The 26,328-nt window shown below is 41.3% G+C and overlaps 1 protein-coding gene across 1 annotated transcript; it reads right to left on the bottom strand.

Annotated features, from left to right (window-relative positions):
- Positions 1-813: 813 nt before the first annotated feature.
- baiap3 (BAI1 associated protein 3) lies at positions 814-25,640 on the bottom strand. The gene is made up of 33 exons (XM_022739611.1): positions 25,507-25,640; positions 18,090-18,177; positions 16,870-16,953; positions 16,551-16,658; positions 15,925-15,984; positions 14,153-14,219; positions 13,145-13,358; positions 12,944-12,988; positions 12,326-12,403; positions 11,175-11,280; positions 10,893-11,000; positions 10,719-10,811; positions 9,715-9,818; positions 9,511-9,628; positions 9,214-9,338; positions 7,900-7,990; positions 6,673-6,729; positions 6,461-6,558; positions 6,262-6,313; positions 5,982-6,133; positions 5,721-5,844; positions 5,069-5,209; positions 4,815-4,910; positions 4,334-4,549; positions 3,851-3,919; positions 3,675-3,754; positions 2,846-2,954; positions 2,229-2,300; positions 2,026-2,109; positions 1,611-1,731; positions 1,414-1,537; positions 1,121-1,326; positions 814-917 (listed from the first exon to the last, which is right to left on the bottom strand). The coding sequence occupies exons 1-33, from the start codon at positions 25,638-25,640 to the stop codon at positions 814-816; spliced, it is 3,528 nt and encodes a 1,175-aa protein (XP_022595332.1).
- Between the last annotated feature and the right edge of the window lie 688 nt (positions 25,641-26,328).

The raw sequence follows: 26,328 nt of genomic DNA, 5'->3' as shown, positions 1-26,328 counted from the left end.
AACTGAGTTAAAAGAACTGGTCTTCCCACCACACTGCCTTTGGCCTCCTCAGTGACCCATCATGAGCTTCGTGGAGAGCAATCTGAAAAGTCCAATGAACCCGAGCTGTGCCTCAGGGGAGTGTTAGGCTTCCCTGCTGCTGATGGGTCTGGCTGGCCTTAAAACACCAAGTCTTAGAAAAGTGCAATTCCCAAAAGCTATGTGTTGTTTCTTCATGATTCCCTTACTTTTATTCCTAGCTGTTCGTTGGTAAGCGACTATATGATTTGGAAAATCAACGTGAGCTCATGCTTTCACATCCTAAATAAGCTTTCATGCATCTCATCTCCACAATGTCAGTGAAGAATGTGAAAGTCTCGATACTAGTTAAACCCCCCCTGCAACTAATGAGCATATCTGAGGTATAGATTTAGACTTTGACTGAATACTATTGGATATGTAAGCTACTTCCACAAAATAGTTCTAAAATGTTAAATCTATCATATTAAAGATCATACAACAAAGATAACATTACCTCATTACAAAAAATATAGACTAGTAACATTTAGGATCAACTATCCATTAAGTTCTAAAATATAGTTTAACTGAGACAGCATAGGGTTGCACAGTGACAGGATGTTCATTTCCCAGTTGGAAAACAGTAATACGCTCTGCTTTTCCTTTTTTTTTCTTTTCATTTTGGTGTAATTACTGAACAATCATTAACATTGGAAAAAAAAAAAAATTCAAATATTTGTAAACATCGTACCAGTACAAAAGCACATGTTGCAAGACGTGGTCAGAAAACACCGATACAGGCAGCGCTGACAGCTTTTACTCCTCCTCCATCGACTTCTCAATCTCCTTCAGCCTGCGGACAAACTCCTGAGCCTCCCTGTCTCCGATGCGAGCGTCCAGCATCCTCATGATTGGCTTCTCTGGAGGGGAGAGCAAACAGATGAGAGCAGTTCCCACACCTGACACAAATATCTCTAGATTGAATGGCTTTTCATGTTCTATTGGAAAAGTAATTGGAAACCCAGGCCTACACCGTCTGGTCTCCAAAGAAGCCAATATTATGTTTGTGTAAAAAAAAAAAAAAAAAAAAAAAAACACTGATACAGCCTGGAGCTATATGTACCACTGGGTTTACTGCGAGACAGGTGCAGAATGACTGGCTGGACACTCTTGCCGGCCGCTGAGGCGTTCGGTCTCCCTGGCCAGCAGAAGTCGCTGAGAGGAGCCACGGCTTCACCGGCGAAGTCGTTGGTGGAAAGCCAGTCGTAGTCCATCACAGTGAAGGTCAAACAGGCAAACCTGTGTCTGTACTGTTCAGGGCTGACGTGGCTGGAAGAAACAGGAACCAGACAAATCCGGCTTAGGTTACCTACGTGTGAAACAGGAAGAGGATGACAGGGGGAAAATCCTACTCACAAGTAAAAGAGTTCATCAAATACTGGGTGCAGGGTCTTAAGCTTCACTTGTGTGCGTTGGCTCTTGGCCATAGGGAAGAGGTGATGAGGACAGAGCTCTACTATGACAAATGGGTCACTGAGACCTGAAGAAGACCAGAAAAGTGAGTGAAAACATCAAAGTTCAAAACAGCAACCTGCATTTAATTCAGGTTTTACCATTGGCATCCAGTGCAATGATATCTGCGGCGTGCAGAATCTCCACCGTCAGTCTCTGCTCTGGAGCGTCGTAGTAGCACTTCACGCTGATCCGACCGTAACGGGTATGTTTGAGTGTTTTCTGCAACGTTAAGCACATGTTGTAATATGACGTGAAAGCAACACTCATTTCGATTTTTTAATCACTCCTCTGACATAAACATATTCATCACATTCATCACTACATGCTGCGTCACTTGAAAGCATCCTGTTTTCCACGGGTCCGGGATGAGACAGATTTTTAAACCGGAGGTGAAACAACAGAAGACAGAGAGAGAAAGAAGAGTGTTGTGCTGTCCCGATCAATGCTTCTCTGTCCGCTCTGGGGCTACAATGATATGATGATGATTGTCAGCCAGGTAAGTTGAAAACGCACCTGGTGGGAAATCTTCTCCAGATAGTATTGTTCAATCAGCTCAAAGGAGGAACACTTATTCAGCCTGAGCTCCTCATCCAGGGCCTAAAGCAGCACGAGGACGGCCAGAAAGGGAAAGAGATAAATGACACGGTGGGTAGAAGGACATCAATCTCACCTTTCACCCACTCATGAAAGGTTGATAGATTGCATGAAGTCCCTACCTTGTAGTCTCCACTCTTCATGTCTTCCAGGGAAAGACCCTCTCCCCTAGCATGGAAGAACTGCAGTACGGTCTAAAGCATTCAAGTAAAATAAATAAATAAGTAAATAAATAAATAAATAAACTTCTAAGCTAGTAGCCCACATATTCATTCCTCTGATTCTGACAGAATGAAGTCTTAGTATAATAGAGAAACATGTTGTTCACACAAACAGCATGAAACCTGTAGTAGGAGGCAAACATGATATCTGTCTGCCAAACTCCACAAGCCCCATGCCATGACTTCTCATGCAAATCTGTCACGTCCTCTCCCAGCTGGTTAAACTGGCATTGGAATATACAGCAGCTCCCACATTGTCATTCATGAGGGGGACTCACTTTGGCACTGAACTACCACCTAGTGACTTTATAAATATCTGATATATGCTAATGATTGCACGACAGCAAGCATACAGAGCTAATTAAAGGCTGATGATAACGGCAGCGATGATAATCTTTACAGAGATGACAGATGTCTTTTTTTTTTGTAAGCAAGACTTAAAAGGACGTGTGTCAAAGCTGGAGCTGGAAACAGCAACAAAAAGAGTATTGTGAGATAAAAATTCACAGAGCGCTGACCTCCACTGTGTACTTGAAGCGGTTGTAAAACTCCACCTGAACGCCTCTGTTTTCTGTGACCGAGTCCAGGATCATCCGCAGGAGCAGCTCCCACATGCTTTGGAGAGCTCTACAAGGCAGCAGACACAATGAGACACCCACACGTTTGTGTTTACCAGCACGTCCAATTACACCCCTGTACCCTCACTCAGCCTCGTGTTATGTTTTCACAGATAATAGCTGAATAATGATAACTTGTCTAAGAGGGTGTTATCATCGTTACAGAGCTTACATTCATAGACAATCACAGCCTCTTCTTTTTTTTTTTTTTTTTTTTTTTTTCTTTTTGCTGAGCTGTCACATTTTTCACCTAATACTTTCAAATGGATTCAAAGAGGAGCCGACAATGAGGAGGATTGTGTAACTCGGTTTAAGGATATGTCTCTTATGGAGCCGGAGTCAAACAAAAGACACTTTTGCGTATACGCTGTCCTTCCTCCAGTCGAATGTATACTGATGATGCAGCCTTTTAAGTGCAGGCGAAACGCCACATGTCACACCGATCAAATCATTTACATCTTAAAGTGTAATCTTTCTCAGAAATGTTCAAACTCTACACACTGTTTTTCACAGCCTGACTGCGATATGTAGCGTGTGTACACGTGATTTATGTGCTCTTTTTGTTTTGCTTCTGATTGAATGAATTTGCACTGAATGTTCCTTTAAACTTTGTATCATTAGCTGCACAGGCTCACCAGATGGAAACCGGCAGTTAGTCAGAATGTGTCACGATTATAACTAAGAACAGCTCTCAGCAAAAATAAATGAAGTCATACTTTAGAGATATTACCTAGTCAGGTTCTCCTTTACGAGGTTCTCAGTGAGGATGACCATAGTGTCTTGTAAGTACTTCATGAGAGGGGACACAGCCTGGAAGAATGTGACATTAATAGACGTTACGTGTACTGCGGCTGCAAACAGCACTGTCACAAAGGATGACTGCTGTGGAGAACCACTGCCACTTACGTCGTCGTTGTTGATGGAGTCTGGAGACAGGCTGATGTGCTGGATGTACCTCCGCAGCTCGGGCAGCATCTGCACGGACGGAATCTCTCACACATGTGCATATGTGGACACGAGTACGTACAGGGACGGGGAGTATCACAACATGCAGCAATGCATCATGAAAAAGGACGAATATGCCTGAAACCCATTATTGGCGAATTGGGTGCAAGTGTCACAATAATTCATGTGTAGTGCATTATTAAATAAGATCAAATGTACAGCTCCAAAAATAGTCCTGCATTTAGTGATGGACATTTATTGTGCGTCTCTTTTCTCTAATTTGTACAATGTTTTATGCACATTTCAGAAAATCACTGCTTGTAGAAACCTCACATCGTCAAGGTGAATCCTTTCTCTTAAGGCATAAACATTAAAAACATACTGCATACATGTCCCTGAAGGTATCATTCATTCAGGCGTGGCTAGACGGCAGGTGTCCGTCACCTTGTCAGTGAGCAGCGCGATGAGACGTTTGGCTTCTCTCTGCAGGTCCAGGTCCATGTTGAACAGCTGGCCGTTGAGAGCCTTGTAAACCTGCTCCTTCCCCTCCACCCCGCAGGACTCCGCCATGGCCCGCTCCACGCCTTGCCAGTCCAGGTCATGGGGCAGGTGACCCAGGAAAACGCGCACGTGCTCTGCGTTGTTCAGGGCGATGCACAGCTAGCAGAAAGCAAGGAGGAGCCCAAGAGGAGAAACACAGGGTGGAGGTGGAGAAACAAAGAAGGAAAAGAAGCAGGGCTACAGAGAAGTGGAGGGATGGGGTGTGAGTGTAAATGACTAGAGGTAGCTGCTTTTTTTTTTTTGGACTGTAAACATATCTGTTCTCCTGTTGAACCCTTTGTGTTGCCAGGGAGCACACTTGCTGACATTTACCTCCCACGTTATTGTATGCCCTCCCCCTGTTCTGTCTTGCTACAGGCGTTACCTGCACTGTGAAGCTCTTGTGGTCTCGGCCCAGCTGGTTCCTCTCAATCTTGCGTGTTATCATCTCTGAGTAGCACACAGCCTCGCTGCAGAAATTCTATGAGAGATAAAAAAAAACCCCAGTCTGTTATTACAGGGAAATTCTTGGTTACTAATGGCACTAAAATCTTCCATTAATCCTGATTATGTGTGTGCTATGTCGTGTTTGTGTGTGTGCGAGTATGTGAGTGTGGCAACACTGGAAGTGGCACTCACGTCCGTCAAACGAGTGACAAAGATGAAGGCTCCCGCAGAGTCTGGCCAGGCCAGCTGGAGCCAGATCTCGCGTACCTGGCTGAAGCACGTTGTCACTTCCACCGCTGAGGAGCTGTGTTTGGCGAGCTGCACCGGCTCCAGCTGTTCACAAAACACACCAACCAAACAGGCAACATGTTTTCAAGACTGTGTCATGGGAGAAGAAAACACTGTTGAGTTTTTAAAAGTTCTGTGATACTTTATTTCAACCCCTTATTTATTATGTACGAGGAGTACATAAACAATTGAATAAATTATAACACATAAAACACTTTATAATTTGTGTTAAGAAGCTATAAAGACATTCGTAGGTGTTTATTATTAATGCATTCGTCAACTCCTCAGATCAACTGGTGTATGAGCAGTTAATGAACGTTTGAGTATAACACACGTGTAATCATATATAATGATATGTTGTAGTTTTAGTAGGTTTAAACACATGTACAGAAACAGTTTTAATCGTCCTGTGAAATATTTGCACATGTGTAAAATAGATAATAAATACTAAAATCTGGATGCTAAAAATAATTTAAACCTGCCTATGATATACTGTATCTGACCTCCATTATTTTAATTTTCACTTTCCAACATTTCAGGGGCAGGCGCCTCTCACCTTGTCTGTCTCCACTGCTTTACGGATCCGGTCACAGGATCTGTCGTGCACGATCTGCAGCCACTTATGAATGGAGGACTTGAACCAGTTATGAAAGCCTGTTAAGGCCAACATTTTAGCATCCCTGTCAGAGAAGAGCACATATTATATACACTCAAGGACCAAGAATAGGTTGAATTCTCATCTTCTTGCTGACATTTCAAACAGATATCCAGCAGTCAGACACTTTACGCTGCTACGTGAAACGAACTGATAACCAACTTGAGTGGAAGAAACTCTCGAAAGCCTTTGAGGATTTTCAAGGACATGAAGAGTTCAAAGATGGTCTCCCCCATTGTCTGAGTCAGTCTGGAGCTCTCCTGCTCCAGAGTGCCACACACCCGCTCCATCGCTACATTCACATCGTCAGCTACCTGGAGGATGAAATAATTCGACTCTGTTCAGGCACAAAGTGTCAAAGTTAGCAACAACAATACAAAAAGGCTCAAAAAGACTTTGTGATACATTCTTACAATGACTCTTCACATTTTCAATGACATACCTGCTTCTCCAGCTGCCTGTATGATATGCTGAAGAAATCCACTTTCACAGCACTGTGAGAACAGACACACACAAACACAAAGGATGAAATGGAACCGGTCCAACAGTGCAAACCAATGTTTTCTGTGGCAGGCAGCAGAAGATCACTACATTGGATTTCCTCTAAGGTATGGTGCATGTGTTTCAGTATTGATATTCACCTGTAGAAGAGTTTGTTGTAGATGTTCTGGGCTCTCTGTACGTCTGCACACACGGCATCCACCACCTGAACCAGCTTCTTCAGCTGCTCCTCCAGAGTCTACATACACAGCGAGCATCCTGATCACGCCTCACTTCTTAAGGCACAGTCAGTGCAATTATACGATGTGATGATTTCTATCACCGAGACTTATATTCATTAGTATACACTTACCCCCTCCTCTGGTTTATATCGTGCAATTAAGCTCTCATACCACTCTGCTGATCCTTTCTGTCAAAATAATTACACAAATAAAAGAGAGTGAAAGGGTTAATTATGTATGTCTGTATCCTCAACGCCTACAAATGCCTTCATTTACAATGATGTCGAGCAGATACAAAATACTAAACATACATGATAAAAAAAGAACAATCAGTTAAAACAAACACATAAATACAATTAAAAAATAATGTAACAAAAACTGGTACAAACAGGGGTTAAAAGGTTAGAGATTATGGATTTAAAATGACCAAAGAATTCGTTTTTAAAGAGTTTTGTAGTGAGTTCCAGGCCGACCAAGCCAAAATCAGTTCTTCCAAGCTCAGCGTGAACTTGAGGGACATGCAGTCATTTAGTCCTGGGGTAATGTAAACTAGCATGGAAGTAATATATGATGGCAGCTTTCCAATAGGGGCCTTTTAAATAAACAAATACGTATGCAAATCACACCTCTCTGAGAGAGAGAAGAGAGAGAGAGAGAGAGAGAGAGAGAGAGAGAGAGAGAGGATGACGCAGCCTCTTTGTACAGGCAGTAATGGTTGAGTGTTAAAGACATCACCAGTAATGAACCTGAGAGCAGAGTGGCAGACAGCACCAAGGGCCTTTAGATGTCAAGATGTCACAATAATCTTAAAAAACAATGCAATGAGAGGCAGGATTTATTCCTAAAGAAAAATATTTTTGAAGGACATCTTCTCATCAGTCCAAATGAAGTATTTGTAGAGCACGACTCTGTCAGTATTGGTGCCACTCTTTGTGGTTATTTATCCAAATTAATATTTTTGTCTCTGGAGAAAAACATAAATTCAGTTTTGTCTGAGTTTAAAATGAACGTATATTTACTGAGTGATTGTAAATCAGCGAAGCAGTGTTGCACTGTACAGTATCCACAATGCAAAAAGCTTCATTCACCACTGGTCTTCTTTTCCTCTTTTCTTGGTTATTTGCTGCTTTAACAGGAACACCAGCAGCTATACAGCACATCACTGCACTCTATGCAGAGATATGTGTCATGTCACCCCTGTGTATGTGTGTGTGCATGTGGGCGTGTGCTGATTTCATGCAATACAAAGTATACGTACAGTACGGCACCTCTATCCGTCCAAAGTGGACCCGCACACCTTTAAGTGAACTTACAGTAAGAAACAAAAGTTCATTCCTTTATTGCTCTTTTATTGTTACCTTGACAGCAGTAGTGATGTCCAGATGCAGTTCATTTCGAAGAGGACATACAGTCTTAAACGCCCGCATGTTTTGCATGTAGCCAATCCCCCTGGCATACACAGACAGGAAAAAGCCAGTTACAATACAAGACTGCTTTCAGGTCCCGTAAATGCTCGTTTCACACTCACAAACCATTCTCTAAATTCTGTCCACTTTATTTGTACGCAGGATCCTGCATTATATATGCAGAAGGGGAGAGATTTAACTTTAACTATGAGGTGAGTCACTCAGTGTGTGTGTGTGTGTGTGTGTGTTTCTGAGGGGTGTAGATAATCTCCCTCGAGGTGTTGATCACTGGGCAGAGCCTGATTTCTTACGGGGGGAAGTTTCTATAAAAAAAAAACACCCAAAAAAAACAGCCTCCAAAAGAGTCCCACACAGCAACGTGAACTTCAGTAATTAGCTGGTTTTACTGGCTGGCACTGGTGTGAAATAGTTAAACAAATATGGTGTATTTAATGCTCTTCTTAACTTCCTTGTTATGTTTGATGGTAACTTGAAGATGTTCTGTTAAAGACTTTGATCCAGAGCAGGATATCTCTACAAATACCAACCAAATGGCAACATCAAACTTTGTACAGACAGTTCCTCACGATCTCATGGACACCTGCCCTTCCTGCTTTTTAAATTTTCCCTTGGCCAACACATTGCCGCTGACAATGTGTCCAGAAAATTAATGCATGGATTTCCATGAAATTCACTGTGGATATTCATGTCCTCCCAAAGGATGAATGCTTATGATTTTGGTGATTTCTTTTCCAGCTTAAAGTTCCACACGTACACTAGGAAGCTATATCTGTATCTAAACCTGTTATCTTCATACTGATGCTCGGCAAGAGCGGTAATCCTGTCAGATTTTCAGGACTGCGTCGCCCCAATACCAGCGTGTATGACAGGATTTGGTCGCTGATTTTACTGGTGGAATGAAAGCATTATATGATATAGAGAAGAATACATGTTACCCAAGGTGAACATAATAAATATATACAGTACGTTGTTGCTTATGACTGCAATATGTTAGGGCAACTAACCCTTATGTTTCAGCAAAATTTGTGGCCAGGACAAATTTTAATATCTTTTTTTGATATGAGTAATGAGAAATGATTAAGATATTGCTGTTTGAGTAAAAAGCCCCAACACTGCTTCCTCCACAGAGTGTAACTGACTGGTTGTAGTCTCTCTCTGTGTCCGTTGGGGGGAGAGGTCGAGCGTGTTCCCGGTATGGCAGCACGGGCGGGTGCGTGACGTGATGTGATGGCAGTGTGACTTTACCTCAGCATGAGCTCGTAGCGTGTAATGGCAGCGGCGCTGGTGCAGGGGAAAACCTGACGCATGTTCTTCATCAGGCACAGGCAGTGCTCTGTGTACAGCCTGAAGCTGTCTGACAGCTGCCTCTCCTGGACACAGGAAGGGCCTTCAGTTATAGCTTCAAGTACACTGGCTGTGAGACATTTTTGGCTGAACCAAAAACCTTGATGAATGTCAGTGAGGAGCTGAGCTAATGAGGTGACTGTTTTCCAGATGATGAAAGGTTCTTTCCTACTGGGAGGCCAACGGCGGAGAACCTACCAGGTCTCCCCTCACGGCGGGGGGGTCCCACTCTGCATCGATGGTCCTCAGGAGGCGCATCAGCAGGGAGTAGCACACCCTCTGGGTCCGATGGTGGCTGCTGTAGCACTGCCAGCGACTGCGTCAAAAAACACAACATGCACCTTTTACCTGACGCCAAAAGCTTTCATATTTGATTTGATCCATTCCTCCATTAATACTCACAGAATGGCCTGTTGTAGAGGGGAGAGATCAGTTTGCACAGCATGGTGAGTTAACACAGTCCATGCTGGAGGACAAACCTGCCCGTTCCAGTTGTAGGGCTCTCGCTAGAATCATATGTGGAAGATAAACAGGTCATTTCAATTCCACTTAGACAGAAGTATCGGATTGTACTCGTCAAAAAACATCAAAATAGCATAAAATCTACCACTACTAATAAACTATGTAAACATAACTAACTATAATTACAATATCTTAAAATGATCAAATCACTTTAGATTTTTTTTTTTTTTTCTACAAATCCAGACTGGAATCAGACCAGAATAAAATTTTCAAACCCACATGACTTCACCCACATGAACTGGTGTCTCTGTCTAGCTTCTGACTAATGAAATGTTCTCTCTGTCCTTTCCAAACACTCAAGTCAAATCCAGAGAGCAGCGACTGTCACGGCAACACTAAACAGACTTAAACCGCCTCAGCAGCAACTGTCATCCGGTGCGACAAAGGAGCACATACGAGACAGTGTGCGCTGCGCCGTTCAGCCTTCTATCCTGTGGTGTACTTTCTTTTAATTCCATTGTTTCTTGGATTTCAATTATTATTGTTCTGAATTATGATATAATGTTTACTTGAGCGGATCCGTTGAGTGGCAGTGGCTAATGTGGATCTCCAAATAAATAAATCATTTTACTGTTTCGTTTTTACACTGGAAATTCTTAACTCAAAAATGAATAAAACACAAAACGAATGTCCCTGCTGTCAGAATGAAGCCTCATGATTCACTGGCCCTTAGAGGTCATGCTGTTTGTGGTTTGACTGACAGGCTAATCAAGCAGCTAATCAGCTGAGGCCCCATCCTTAAAGCTCTGTGCTTTTACTATGGAGCTAAACACAAAAACAACACTTTAAAGTGATTGAATGATTAAACGATAATCACAAAAATCACATCACAAATATGATAATTATGATGATTATTTCGACTAAATAATGTGGTGGAGACTCACCTTAACATGAGCGTGCTCATACTCCACAATCTGACTCAGCAGTTTCTTGTGAATGGAGACATTTGAGTCCTTCCCGGACAATGGTGTGTCTCTCTGGAGGAAAAATATGAACATAATGATTCGGTGTGTCGTCTTTGGTGTAGATTATGAAGAAGTGAAACCTGTTACACACACCTGGCTGGTGAAGAGCTTCAGTATCAGGTGACATTCTCCTTGAACTTTAGACGCACTGGATCGAGGCTCCAGCTTGAACCAGGTGTCGTAGCCGGCGACAGGAATCTCCTGCAGAAAGGAAAGCAGCCTGACTACGCGAGTACCTTCAGGGAAATCCCTCACGTTGTATCCTTCAGTCTACTTGTGCTCGTGTGTGATTTGTCACAGTAAGCTTGGCACCTCTGGCTGGTGAGACCTTTTTTTTTTTTGTTTGTTTTGAACATTTCCCCTTTGAACACTCACATTCAGAGGGATGTTGATGCATCCGAGGAAGTCATCAGCGTTCTCCTCGGAGCCTGATGATGCAGATCCGTTGGAGCGCACTGACTTCGCTATCTGCTTGAAATACCTGACAAGAGAGAGAGCAGTGCATAATAAGGAAGATAACATTTCTAGACTCTTTCTTGCTCGTCACAGTTTGAGTTCCTCTTTAATCCCTCAAATCTAATATGAGATATATATATGAGATAATTTCTCATTAATTTCAATCTTTCATTCATACATAAACATACATATTTGTATGGACTAAACATAGGCTATATGTCAATATATGAAATTGTTTCAATTTCTAATAGGTTTTAAATATATTTTTAACATATGTTTTTATTTCATATATGGAATTTCAGTATATGTACATATATTACATTTGCATATGGGATTGTACTGTGAGAATGACAGTCTAACAGTTTTCATTTTTAGGCATTTAGCTAATGCTTTTATCTGCTTTATATTAGAGCAGCGGCAAAGTGAGTTTCATTTCATAATGGAAGATGGATATTAGTCAGTTTTTTTTTTTTAAATAGAAATTGCACATTGCACAATTCTCCACCATCAAACTGATCCTTTTGTCCCTGGGGTATGATCGGCATTCTCAGATTTTCATTAGACACGTCTGCCATTTATTAGTCTCTCTGTGATCCCACTGAACTCTGTGTGTGTGCACAGCTTTATTGGCACTGAGATTTCCTGTATGTCACTCGCTGTCTTTAAGGTGAAAGGACAAAAAGTAAGTGATCCCTTAATTAACAAGCAGGATGGGGTCTTTTTTTTTTTTTTCCAGCAAATGTAGAGAGGCCCGGCCTCTTCACTCATGTGCAAGTGCACATGCATTCAAGTGCAACTTCTGGCTTAATTTAGATGGAAATTACCCTTTGACATGACAAGTTGGATGATTCATCTATTCACTGCCACAATACCAACTGGATGAATGAATTCATTACCAACTTATATAATTGTGCACAAAATCAGAACTTGTGAACCAGTTGCATGTCAGCACTTCAAATCAAAACCAGCAAAGAAATGAACAGCATTTCTTATAAGAGATGAATCTGAGACATTTACATCATTAAACTTACATCTTACATTAAAGGATTACATAATGGAGTTTCTTTTACCTGCCCATTCCTCGCAGTCCACTGACTTCATTGAGCTTCTTGCAGGCCTCAGCAACAGACACATCATCGTCATGATCCCTGGAGAGAAGAGGATAAGTCAGAGGTTGTTACTGGCTCTCATTTCCTGTGAGAACATTTCATTTCATTATCTTTGCACAATAATAAATGGAACCGAGAGCTGACGATCTTTTGGATAATGACTCTCCAACTAGTCTGTTAGGCAACATGACGCAGTTTTTAAAAAGCTGGGAGGGAAAATGTTTCAGTTTAGAGCTGAGACATCAAGATCAAAAGCCGACTTCATCTATATAAAGGTATCTGAAGGACAGAATGGATAAAACTGTCAACAATAACCACAACCAAAACCAATATTGTTTTCATCCAACTTAAAAAAAAACACCTCTTCTCTTTGCTTTGAAATCGAATGTTACTGCAAGAAAAAAAGGGACAAAAGTTAAATAAGATTTTGTAAAATACTTGTGACTGTAAAATGAGATAGAGACAGAGCCTCAGCTAAAAACTAAAGTATTTTATGCTACCTGTCATACAAGAAAAAAAAAAGTAATAATATGATAGTAAAGCAAGTTTAGCCTAATCTAATCAATGCACTCTTCTTACCATATGTCCAGATGTAAGAGGTCGTTGTGGACGTCATCGATTTCACTGTGAAAACAACAACAACAACAACAACAACAACAACCAAAAAGCAGGAAAATCATGAATGAAATCATTTCCATGAATAAACATTAACAATAAACACTGAGATACTGAGATAACCCATGTCCCATACTGTGCACAAGGTTAAAGTGCCGCACTCACAACACAAAGTGCTCGTCCCACACCGGGTTGAGAGTCTCAGGTTTGACCTCGGTCACCTGGATGCACCGGGCGGGTAACACCTCCTTGGTGCTGGAGCGTTTCTCCAGCTTCTCCTTCCTCTTCCTGAAGCTGAACTTTCTCTCCTTCTTCTCCTCCATCTCCCGGGGGCTCTGTCCCACCAGGATTCCCAGCATGCAGTAGGGGTCGCTGTACCCTGGTGGGCAGCAGGGTAAAGTAGAGAAGAGAGGTTATCCTGTGCGTGAAACTGTTTATATCTCCCTGATTATTAGTTACAGCAGCAAGAAGAGGGAAGCCATGACAGTTAGAATTAGTGTTTGTGTTGTGGTTGTCAGTGGTTGGTTGTGGTCGAGGGAAGTCAGCTTGGACAGTTTGATGCAAGAATAACATGGCAGTCTAATATTATATTATTAGAATTTATCAGCTCATTAATCAAGCACCAGTTATTGTTGTAGTACTGATGTGGTTAATGTGTGGCAGGCCATACAAGACAGTATATATTATATACTGTACATATTCATGATGTCTGCGTTTATCATTCAACCCGCGGGTTGACCACTATCAGACAAATGTCAGCTGACTACATGCACAGATGTACACAGATGGAGAGATGAAAAGAAGACGTGCATAGAAGATATTATCTATGTCGGGAATATGAGGCTTATCATTTGCCGACGCAGATTTAAAACATCCTCTGATTTTATTACAAAATATTTCACTATTGTTCCATTTTATCTTTCTGCAAAAGCAATGAAACGTGTTGTACATGTGTCTGAAATATAACACTTGACTGTAATTTCTTCAGCCTCTGAGGAGGTGACACACAATCGCAACCCGAGAGTCTGAAAACTGATTTTTGTGAAATTACAGTTGGAGGTGAATCACGTGAAGATGTATTGAGTGACTTGCTGCTGGATAAGGCACATTTCACAGAACCATTCCGTTTTTTCCATTCGAGAAAAGTGTAACTTAATGCTTGTTATATCTCACCATTTGCATCCTTGGCCATCAGACTCTTTGCTTTCATAACAGAAACTCTCAAGGAAAAACTGGCTCTCTGTGGGAAAAAGGAATTTACAGCGTGTTCAGTGAGAAACTGCACATGCAACAAATCATTGTCATGCACTGAGCACATTACAATGCACTTCCATAAGCCGAGTCTCTTGAGACTCCATTCAAGTAAAATAGCATGCATTGTGTAATAGGCTAAGTGAGTAAGAATGTAATATATATAAATATATATATATATATATATATAGTTATATATATTAGTATTCCTCTACGCTTCATCAGTCAGATTGGCTTTGCGAGTCACAATGCAGAAAAAGTCAATGCACCAGTGAAAGCAGCATAAGAATATTTCCATGGTCAGATATTGTCACTGTGGTCACAACATTTCACAGCAGTCTATCGAACAGTTCTAAGCTTTCAAGTAACAGACACAAAGTCATATAAAATGTGTCTTTCAGGTATTACACGTCTTACATCTCAAAACTCTCCAAGGGCACCGGTGCTCTCCGACTGTGGCTCTGCAGACCCCTGCTTTCACCTTATTACCGCTGCACTGTTCAGACCATCGCCGTGAGGAAATATTAGCTAATGCGTTGAAACACCACGTGCAGCTGCACGACTGAAGGTTAGTGATGTTTCTTATTCTGCACTTTATTAACTCAAGATAATGATCGAAGAAAAGGACTGTAACTGTGGTTTTACCATGAGTCACATACCGCATACTGTAAGATCACAGCTAACTGCAGTTTTGTATAAATAATGACGTTGTGTTTTAGAAATCTGACAGTACAGTATTTTTCTATTGTTCCAGGCACCAGTTGCTTTCCATTCAGCTTTCTATTACAATCTACTAGAAGTCCACTTGAGTCCCGTTAATCCATCCCAGTCTGTGTTAACTTCTGTCACAGTTAAAATTAAATTTAAAGTTTAAACGAAACTAATGCAGAATTATAAGAGCTTCCTGAACTATTCCCATATTAAAACTACTTTTTTTTTTTCCCGAAACACTGTGTTGCTTTCAGAGCACGCAGCACATCATTCTTCAACTGAGCAGCGCAAATTGTTCTGCAAAAAGCCATCACTCACTTAACACCTTCAACATATGTGCCAAAAGCAAATAAACCCGTCAGCGAGTGCTTCCCCGCCACCGACGTGACATTTCCCTTCGTCACTGCTTCAGACTGCACTGTTACATGTCTGAGGAGGTGTGAGAGCGCGACAGAGGACACTGCTGTTGTGAGTCTTTGTGTCTGTCTCGCTCAAGTGTTCCTCTCTCAGCCAGCTGAACCAGCTCAGCGTAAAAACCATCAGTTACTACAGCGTATTCACGGGTTTCTCATTCTCACTCGGTGTTCACCTCTGTGGTACGTGCCCTATTCACAGTAAGTACTTTATATACAGTAGAGTTTATTGTACGGTAACGGAGCCGAAGGCTGAACAGCAAGAACATTACGCTGTAGGGGGGTTCAGGTTGCATTAAAAAAAAAAAAACACTATAAATGAACTTAAATCGAGGACCTTCCACTCTAAACCTGCGGGACACAAAATAAGAAGTATTTTACATTGCAAGTTCTGCGAATTCAAACTTCAACACTGAACAATATGACACCTTACATAACTTTATTATGTCATAAACATCAGCACAGCAGTTGTACCCAAATTTCCCCCCTCGAGCTTAGAAAATTGATGACTGTCAGATTTACTGTTACGTGAACGTATGAAGACACTGAGTCATGTACGTTGTGTCCCACCTTGGATTCCTGAACCTTTTGTAGAATGATGTCATGTTCCTCTTCGCCCATGTCAAACACCTTGGAGAGAGAGAGAGAGCAAGAGAGAGAGAGAGAGAGAGAGACATAAAAAAAAAGCTGGTACAACAGTAACCTGTATTAACATCATGGAAACACTTTTCTTTCTTCATACAAGTCAAACTAAGAACCAGAAAGATCAAAACATGTATTTCCCAAAGAGACAAAAAAAAAAAAAAAAAGATAACAAATTCCACTATATCATCACTGAAATTCCTTTATAAAAATCTTTGGTTGAGGCCCTTCCAGCACCTGAGCTGCTGGGAACACACACCTGCAAATCTTGGAGAAAAAAAAAAGACGCCCACTCGAGACATAAAAGAGGCTAAGATCCTTAGCATGACATCATCTGAATGAATATAATATCACAGCTGAAGTGTGAGTGGGTTTTGATGTTTAATCAGGTTTGAGCCGAGAGCATCTGCTCAGATTTTTACAGCCTGCACAACAAATAACAACGAGAGGCTCAGCGTCAGTGTTACTGACAGAGATTTAATGGAGCTCAGGAAATAGTGTGTTTTCTGATGTTCATTGATCATTGATGGATGGATGGATGGATGGATAGATACCTTTAGCAGGTATGCAAACAGCTCTTCGTCACTTTTCACTTGCTCCGGTGAAGGCACTCCGACCCTGTTGACCACCGTGTACACAGCTTCCTCATAAAGCAGGTCCAGCTACATGAAAACACACTCCACTTAATAACAACCTTTCAAAAATAAAAGCTCATGTTCCTTTGACTTCATGCTTTCTGCTCTGCTGCACATCAAAAGCAGGGATGAAAAAAAAAAAAAAAAAAAAAAAAACATGACTGCCTTCTGTTATTGTGACTTAAAATTTAATCCCCTGCTGAAATGCGATGAAAACAGACAAGCTGTGGCGACGCACCTCTGTCCTGCTGATTCTGTCGGGGATAAAGGCCTGGTCCACGTGCTCTTGGGGCGGCGGCACTGTGCAGGCCCCTCGTTGGCACTGTGAGGGGACAAAGCCATTTAGACATAACAAAACCAGCCTTTCTAAAGGGTGTGTGGAGTAAGAAGTGGAGAGAGGAAAAGCTAAGGTCACAGGAAGGCACATTATTACTGACAGCTGATCCTCAGTCATCACTAAGAAGGAGAAACCTCTTAGTCTGCCGGCCTGTGACGGGAGAAGTGTTCAGATCTTTTACTACAGTAACAATGTAAAACCACTAAATGAAACCACTGGGTTTAGAGGTGGAAACCACTCTTTTGATGGGACTGCTAACAACTCAGACATCTAAAATGTGACAAAGGTACGGTGGCCCCGAGAGCTCAATGCACTGCAACTTAAGAAAACACATGCAAATACACAAAACATGAGCAAATTAAAAAAAAACATCTTCACCAATTTGACAACAGGTGAGCTGCAAATTCTCACAACACAACCAACAAACAGTATTTGCATGTGTTTTCTAAAGCTTCACTGTGTTGAGCTCTCAGGTTCCACCGTACAAAGGGCCCCGACTAAACAGTGCATTGCTGTTTGGAGCCATGGACCATAAAAGGATACCGCTGCTTCCTGCCTTCCTAATATGGTTTTTAATGGAAAATGGTAATCTGATGCACCAACCAAAAAACTGAAGACTCATTCCAAACTCACAAACCCACAAATAGAAGTTCAACTTTGATCTTAAACTTTTTAACTTCAATCTGTCTTTCTGAGAAAAGGTTCTGTTAACTATAATGTGTTGCCAAATACGACATGTGGTGTAGATGTTCCTTATGTTTTGATGAACAACACTTGCTTATTATTATTATTATCATTATTATTATTATTATTTATTTATTGTTTTACTTTGCTGAACATTTGGAAATGAAGTCATCAACCTCCCTCAGCAAACATGATCATAAAGCATCATTGCCTCGTTAACACTGGCAGCAGGAGGAGCTGAACACAGCCACTGACAGCAGCTTGTCACAGCTGAGCTTCCAGTCTTCTGAGCCCCCTACTCAACCCGGCCCTTCTGTCTGCAGACGTCACACTGGCCGCGGCGGTGGGCTGACTGACAGCGCCGAGGGCCTGCTCGCTACATGTATGTGCTACTAGAGTGTAACAGACGGCAAAGGTGGAAACTGGGGGGGGTTTACCTCAGCCTGGGCGGCCCGCAGCATGTTCTCCTGTTTCTGAAGGATGGCATTCATACGCTCAAAGAACTCCACGCTCTCCTCGGAAATCCTGCCAAGAAGAGGGAGCCGATTGACAATTCATCTCTAAAAATAGAGATGAAACACTAACACAAGATGTTAATTTACAAGAAAAAAAAAAAAAGTGAGGTGAAATGCGTGTCGTAGTCATCAGAGTATTTCTGGATGGTAATTAATAACACAGTGGGATTCAGTGACACTGGTGAAATCACACTGCATCCTGTTTGCAGACACTTTGGAGGAGCGTCTGTCAATAAAGACGATCTGTTTCCTTTTCATGAGGAACTACTGGACTCCATCGCCTGCAGCTCAGCTCTTTAGTATCTGTCAAACACCGTTTGAAAAGCAAAGCTGCTCTGGACCAAAGCTCTCAGTGATGCAACATGTCTGCACCCTGCATGAACCAAGTTAATCTACGATGATGAGCAGAGCTGTGTGCTAAATGCAAACGATGTTTTCTGTTTCCTCCAGGTGTGAGTGAATCCCCGGACTCCCGCTGGCCCCAGTTGTCATGGTGATACAGGCACATTCAGGGAGGGGAGTAGCTGACTGAACTCCTTGGGAATCCCCCCTCCACCACCACCACCATCACCACCACCACCTTAACCCTCACCTCTCCCTCCCCTCCCAAATCTCTCACCGGGCATCTTTCTCCCAGCCTGTATGGAAATCACTGGGGCAGGCAGCAGCTCTGACGTGAGCTGTAGCAGAACCGTCGGGATCAGCCATGCCATCCGCCTACAACTCCTCACCCCCAGCACCTCCACCACCATCCCTACCCCCACCCCAGCTTCTGTCTCCTTCCTCATCTCTCAGCCATCCACACAATATTATGCAGAGGAGCCGTCCACAGAGGCCTTTCACGCTCCTTCATTAGCGTCATCGCATGACAGCAGGCGTGTGGCAGCCCATCCCAGCACCCACTGACTCTCGCCATGGTGGGGGAGCGGATGGCAAAACCCCGAGGTATTGATGAAGACTAATGGCAGCCATGCTGGGAGAGCTGGTCAGGTTTCCACTGGCGTCAAACCCAGAAAAAAACGTGATGTTTTCGATTAAAACTGCTAAAATCTTTCATCATACACACACAAAAAAGACACAACACCAAAACTTTATGATTCATAAAGTAACACTGGTAGTGGTAGGTCTGCAACTAATTTATTATTTTCATTATCCATTAATCTGTGGATTATTCTCGACTGATCGATTGATTGTAATTGTACAAAATGCTCATCACCACTTTGCAAAGCCATGAGTTGGCATCATTCAGATTGATTGTTTTGTCAGACACCAAGACATTCTGTTTAATGTCACAGAAGAACGAGACAACCAGCACATTCATATCAAAGAAGCTTGAACCTGTGACTTTTGGACATTTTTTTTTAACTATTTTGCAACAAAGACGGGCCTTTCACTTTTCAGCCTCGCTGGTGTGTTTGTTGATTTTTTGCTAAATACCAAAAACAAAAACAAAACTGAGTTGTTATTTTCAAAAACAACTTGGTCTGTTTGAAATCTTGAAACCACAATCTGTGAATGACTCCACAAACAAAGCCTGTTCCACTGAGAAAGAGATCGGAGGCTTTGCTTTTTTTGGAGCTTGTATTTATTTTTTATTTTTTATTTTTTGCATTTGCTCACATTTACTACAAATTAGCTCCGTTTGATTGTAATACTTGCGTTATGAGACACTCAATTCTCTCCACATCCATCTTCAATCAGCCAGGGCATTCGTCCATCCACAAATCTGTCCCAGCTTCTGTCAGTCCAGCAGCTTGAGGATTTGTCCAGACAGTCTGGGATCTTTTGTTTCCAGCTTTGGGACGACGTGTTTATGAGCAGGAATAAAACCCAAATCATGCAAATCCAGTTAATATTGATTTGATCTAAACAAAAAAAAAAAAAAATGATGCTGATATCTTTTAACCTTTCTCTCTCTCACACAGACACAGACACACACACACACACACACAAGCACACACACGCCACCAGAATAACAAACTGATTTGATGTTGCTAGGAAACAGCCCCCCTTTTTTTCATCTACTCATTTTATTCTAATTCATTTTCTGAATTCATTCAAACACTCCAATTACGTTTTCCTGTCTGCAGAGTAAATCAGGAGGAAAACGTAAATAAAAACACGAACACTGTGAACTCCCTCTTCTATCTGACCGAATATGTGTTTAAACATGACTAACTGGGAGTGTGGAGGTGACAGCGGCCCCTCACTTCAATATAAGATGGCAGTGCATACGTAGTAATTAATAGTGCAGACGTCGCTGTCGTGTGCAGCATGAAAGACAATGTGACGTCTGTATGCGTTCTGACAAAATAAGATGATTTTAAAAAAATAAATCTGATTCATCACGGTTGTCGGTGCGTGATATCAGCCTGCAGCTCCTGTCACAACCGAGGGTGTCCTTGACAAGAACCCCCCCCTTCAATACTACACGCACGACAGTTTGTTTTACTATAATTACACATTTGATTAAGCAACAGAACACTGCAGATGAAAAAGCTTCAGTGTGGAGATATGATCGCAACAGCTCTGATAGAATCTCTCCATTCAATAACTAGTGAAAGGAACACCAGTCTCTCAGCCACAAGCGCTGACACTCTGGCCTGGTGTGAAATTATTTCTAACTTGGGTCCTCATGGGTGCATCACAATCGTCTCTCCCAGCTTACACTCCCTCCCTGTGTGGGTCAATGGCTGACTTATGATTTAGCCCCATTTTAAAACAGGAAAAGGGCAGTTTTAACGCAAATCTCTTATACAACTCTTCCAGATGGAAATGTATGAGCCTTGGGAAGCTGATAAATGTTCATTGTCCTTTATTCAACAGTGCAGTACGATAACACAATGCTTTCTCTCAGTATTTGGTCTTATAGTGAATGTTAAGCCGGTATAGTGGCTATTACTCCCTCAAGGTTTAATGTGTATTAGATTTTTTTTTTAGAATGGATAAGGCTCTTGATATTCTGTATTTCCTTTATTGTCAACAAATCGTTTACCAAATCCAAAATCCAACAATGAACTGATCCTCCCAACAAGTATTGTATACTGTATGTACTGTATATCCAGAGCCAGATGGATGTTCAAATGTCCATCTTCCTGCTCCCTTTAAGCTGAGGAAGAAAACACGTGACATGTATGTTGCACAGTAAGTGTTGTATTTTCCACTTATGAAAGAAGTATTCACATCCGTCACTTAAGTAGCAATCATAGACTGTGGCCTGAGGTGGCGATAAAACAGTGTGGAATATTCTATACAACTAAAAGTCATTTATTCAAACTCTTGAGTAAAACTACTTTCAAACTACTATCAACAAAACATCTTTGAATATTTATATATTATATCATTGTATTACTAGTTTCAGTGCTTGTGTATGTAGTATTTTAATGCTTGGTATTTTGTTATAGCTAGATATCCTCAATATGCACTGTAACATGTGCATCACATTTTATAAGGTCCTAATGTGTTTCACCTGTAAAATATGAATCATAGAAGTACAGAGAGTCAGATAAAAGTGTTTAAGCAAAGAGTACAATATTTAACTCTGAAATGTAGTAAAGGTATAAAGTAACATCAATTGGAAATACTCAAGCATATTACAAGTAGCTGAGAACTGTAATGAAGAACAGTATTTGAGTAAATAAACTTCTTTCTATGACTGGTAGTTTATTTAGAGTAAATCCCACATACACTGCTCTTGTATCGCCAATACTCACTAAAGTACCAAAACTGAAAAAATCCGCCACTGAAAATAGTCCCGAACAAATGCACAATTGACTACTGTTTGAGAAACGTCTGCTAAAATCTACAGTGCCCAGCTGTTTCAGGAAGTTACTGAGCCTGTTTAAAAAAAAAAATAAAAAATCACATCATATATTCGTGAGCCATTTTTTAAGATATACATCTTCAGTAGGAATGAATGGGCTAGGGGCTGAGAGCAACAGACAGGGTAGCTAAATCAGGAAAATGCTAAAAGATGGACACACGTTGGTTTTAGTCTTTTCAATGGATTTGTTGCCAGAAGGAAAAGTACAGAATTACACCAGCCTTATCTTTATACCACTAATGACTGTAATTGCATGTGCATTTGGGGTTTCCATTTAATGTCATTCCAAACTGATTGTTTTTCTGCATTAATTAAAAAATGAGAGCTTCACTACAGTGACACCGAGGAGTCAAATCCATTACTGATACTGCAGCGAGCTCATGATTCAAACCCCAGTGAAGTCAAGTGTGAAATATGAAGTCCACTGTTGTTGGCAAAGATGGAATATAACACACTCTGACAGTTGTCTTGTGTATTTTCCACAGACTTAACACCCGACTCACATCGAGGTAAAAACATAATTTGCTCAAACGAGTTCAAAAGTTCACCTCCAGTGTGCCAGTCTCTGCTCAGGGAGCTCAGCTCTGACAGCCGACTGTACTACTGGGTCAACAACTGTGGACGGAGCAGCCCAAGTCTACACGGCCTCATTTGCAAATTCTCAATTAAAGTGAGAGTGCAGGCGGGTGAGCAGCAGTCTGAATGGATAACAAAGATCAACAGCCTGCCTCTAATGATGAGCGCTCTGGGTATGTGCATGACTGAGGCTCAGTGTGAGGGCTGTAGCACCAGGGAGCTGGCATGGGAAATGAGTAAGAGGTGCGATACTGACAGTTCAAATCACTCTTTAATGAAAAACACAAACAGGGTCCTACTGGAGCAACTGCATTAAAAAAATACAATTAAAATGATAAATCAATAAATCATACTGAGACAGCATTAATAACATGCATTAAATAAACATATACTGTATGAAAAATGTCCCCAGAGGTGCTCTGCAGGTCTAGCATTGGCCTTTCAAATCCCAAACTGATCAGTGTTCAACACAGCATCTGAGGTTATCTTCCACGTTAAAAATAGACATGGTCGTCATTACAAGTATAAGTACACATTGTGGCAGCGGCCTGTGTTTATGTTGCTATAGAAACCTCAGGTTCATACTATTACTTTTGGCTTCAGATGAAGCTTCAAAACAAGACTGAAAAAAACAAAACAAAACAAAACAAAAAAAACATATGATTGATTTTACCTGCGTCTGGAAAAACTCCAACAAAACCTTTAACAGAAAAAAAAAGGTGTAAACCTTGGGAAGGATCAGGCAAGATCCAGACCAGGCTACAAAACCCACTGTCCACAAGTCCTGTTTATTCTCCCACGCTCAAGAGCACAGTGCTGTCGAGCAAAGGGTGACACATGACATTAACCAGGACATTACACAAAAACTAAAAAGTGTAACAGACAATAAAAAGAATAGAAGAACCAAAACTACTAATAAAATACATACAGTACATATAGCATACAATACACATATACACAATACATATTTACAGTACATATACACACATACATGTGTAGATACAAACATACATACATACATACATACATACAGGTCATATAGCATATGAGACATGAATACAAATACAAATACATACAGGCAGATATACAGTATGTATGCTGCATACGCACAAGAATTTACATTAACATATAATAATCAAAAACAAATCAACAGAATTAATCAGTTGATTGTGGCAAAAGAGATTAACACTTAGTTTAAGAAGCATTGATTTACTGTGATATTTTCTCATTCTTAAAACATCAGTATGTCAACGTAAGTGATGTCTGATGTCTGAAAGTAACATCTGGAGAACTGTGAACATTTATTCATTTACAAATGCAGTCTGAAGAATTATTATTCATACAATTTATCTAAGAGGAGTAAATCTTTATATGCACAGCTGTCTGGATGGCACGTCTGGAAGATGACAACTAGGTTTGTCACATCTAGGGCTACAGCTAACAATTATTTTCATTAGAAGTGAGTCTGTCAGTTATTTTCTTCATTATTTGATTAATCGTTTCACTCATGAAATATTTCCCCATGGGTTTGTCTGTACAAGCAGCTTATTACGACCCATAGTTACGTTTTATTGCTAGGCGACCTCTAGTGGCCGAAGTAATTATGACAGGAGCAAAGGAGAAAGTCAGGTGCTGTTATATTAAGAACATGTGTGTCATTACTTTATTACTTTAAAAATAACTGAAACGATTTATCAGTCACATACTCGAAACAGCTGCAGATTCATTTTCTTTCATTTCATCAAGTTAGCATGGTAGCTACTCGGAGAAACTTAAGGTTTGTCTTTTATGGTGAGTCAGCCTGTATGAGCTGGTCTCTCTGGTTCTTCCTGCCTTACATCTTCTTTTTGCTTTGCAAGTTACTGGAAGATGTCTTGCTGTATTTTTGATTTTGACACATATTACATATAATACACACACACACACACACACACACACACTCAACTGAAGCCCTGTAACCGTAACTTTGATGCATATTTCCATTCGCACGCTGAAACACATATAAACGTGTGTGAGGTGATTTGCTCTTCCGATGTGTGATGCAGGAAGACGTCTCTATCATTCAAGCAGCAGCGTGCTGCACCATGGTGCACTCATATGTTCGAGGAGACATGTGGACATGAGAACCATGCGGTATAAACTGATATACAAGAAAGCAGCATTTACGATCCCCTCAGATCCTGACTGTGCATGTAATAGTGAGGTTGATGTGTCCTTTGGGGGTGGGGGGTGGGGCAGCTTGTGCATGGCCTCCTCACAGCAAGTCACAACTTTGGAATAAATGCCAACCACATTAAAACACTCTGTTGACAAGAAATGATGATCTGTGGCTTCAGCAGGACGGCCAGTGAAAAGTAAATGAATAACAGGCAAGAATTATTGCTTGTGGGCTCGCGCTTCCCTTTTTGGAAAGGTTGTCATTATATTTCTGAGCTGCGCCGACTGCAATTTAATTTCCTAATAAAAAAGACCCTCATTATTGAAGGTATTACTTGTCCTAAACGGCAACATATTTAATTAATATTAACTGTAGCTAGAGACTATGTTTTTACAAATAGTAACATATTAACAAACAGGCTGCAAGGCTTTAATTTGAGCCTGACTAATTCAGTAGGTAATTTAAAAGTAAAAGCAGAAAGTACATCACAAACCTAGCTCTAATGTCAAAAGACACAAAGTTCAGGCTACACACTTCATCAGGCAAACAGTGAGCGGCAGCCAAGTATTTACAGACATGAATTAAACATGTTCATTTATATTAAATGAAACAGCACCAGGGACCAAATGTCCACACAATTCCATGAAAAGCCTTCATAGTAACTGGAAACCAGTTGCACCAGTTACTTGTGTCTGAATGTGCTCTTTGACCCCATGAAGAGTAGCCATTGCATTGTGACAACTAATGTGCATCCTATAATAAACAATAAAGCAGTGACTCACCTGCACGGTAAGGGGTCGGGACAGTGTGTGAGGGGGCTGCCGGCGGTGGGTGGGGGCTCCCTCCGGCTCCGCAACGACTGGCTCCTCTGCACCTGCCGCAGCACACTGCTCTTCAGGTCCAGCAGCGTCGTCATGATGTTTCACTGCCGGAGCAAAGACGCAAAGAGCAAACAATCAAGGCTCCACTGTGAGACACTGATTGTCAGCGTTTGTGTGAAGTAGCAATTCACAAAGTTCTATTCTAGGAATGTGAATCAAAATACATTTAATTTCAGCTGTGGGATCATATTTCTATTACTGGCCGTTACAGTTGGTTAGGGGGATTTTTTTTGCTCTAATCAGCTGCCTAATCACCCCCACCCCCTCTCTTTTAAAATAATTATAGGTGTGTTCTATTTCTGTCTGAATCTGACTGATGCTGCGGGGTGTGCAATTTATCTTCCACCTTTTGAGTTCGGTCAGTTCACAGTCACTTGACCTTTATTTTTGGGGCCACACTTTGTACAAAATATGCAAATCAAGACGCCTTGCCAAGCTGAGAGCCGTAAGAGCTGCATAATAGCAATGTCACAGAAAACAGTTGTATCACTACAATAAAATGGCAAGAAAATGTTTCCTGAATGTCTTAATCACAGACCTGGAACCTATAAACAAAACTACAAGAGGACTATGTTGCGAAAACAGATCAGAACAGGGAATATTAAGATGTAAAAAAAAGTCTGTAGGAAAAAGTGTAGTGGAGTCTAGAGAAAGAGTCTAATAGTGAAGAAAGATACTGGTGGTTTGTAAAAAGCACATTCAGTAATACTTTCTGTATCTACT

This window comes from Seriola dumerili, unplaced genomic scaffold (assembly GCF_002260705.1).
Source record: "Seriola dumerili isolate Sdu_G_001 unplaced genomic scaffold, Sdu_1.0 BDQW01000044.1, whole genome shotgun sequence".
Lineage (NCBI taxonomy): Eukaryota > Metazoa > Chordata > Actinopteri > Carangiformes > Carangidae > Seriola > Seriola dumerili.
The sequence above is the reverse complement of the archived record's forward strand: the minus strand, read 5'-3'. Positions and strand labels throughout refer to the sequence as shown.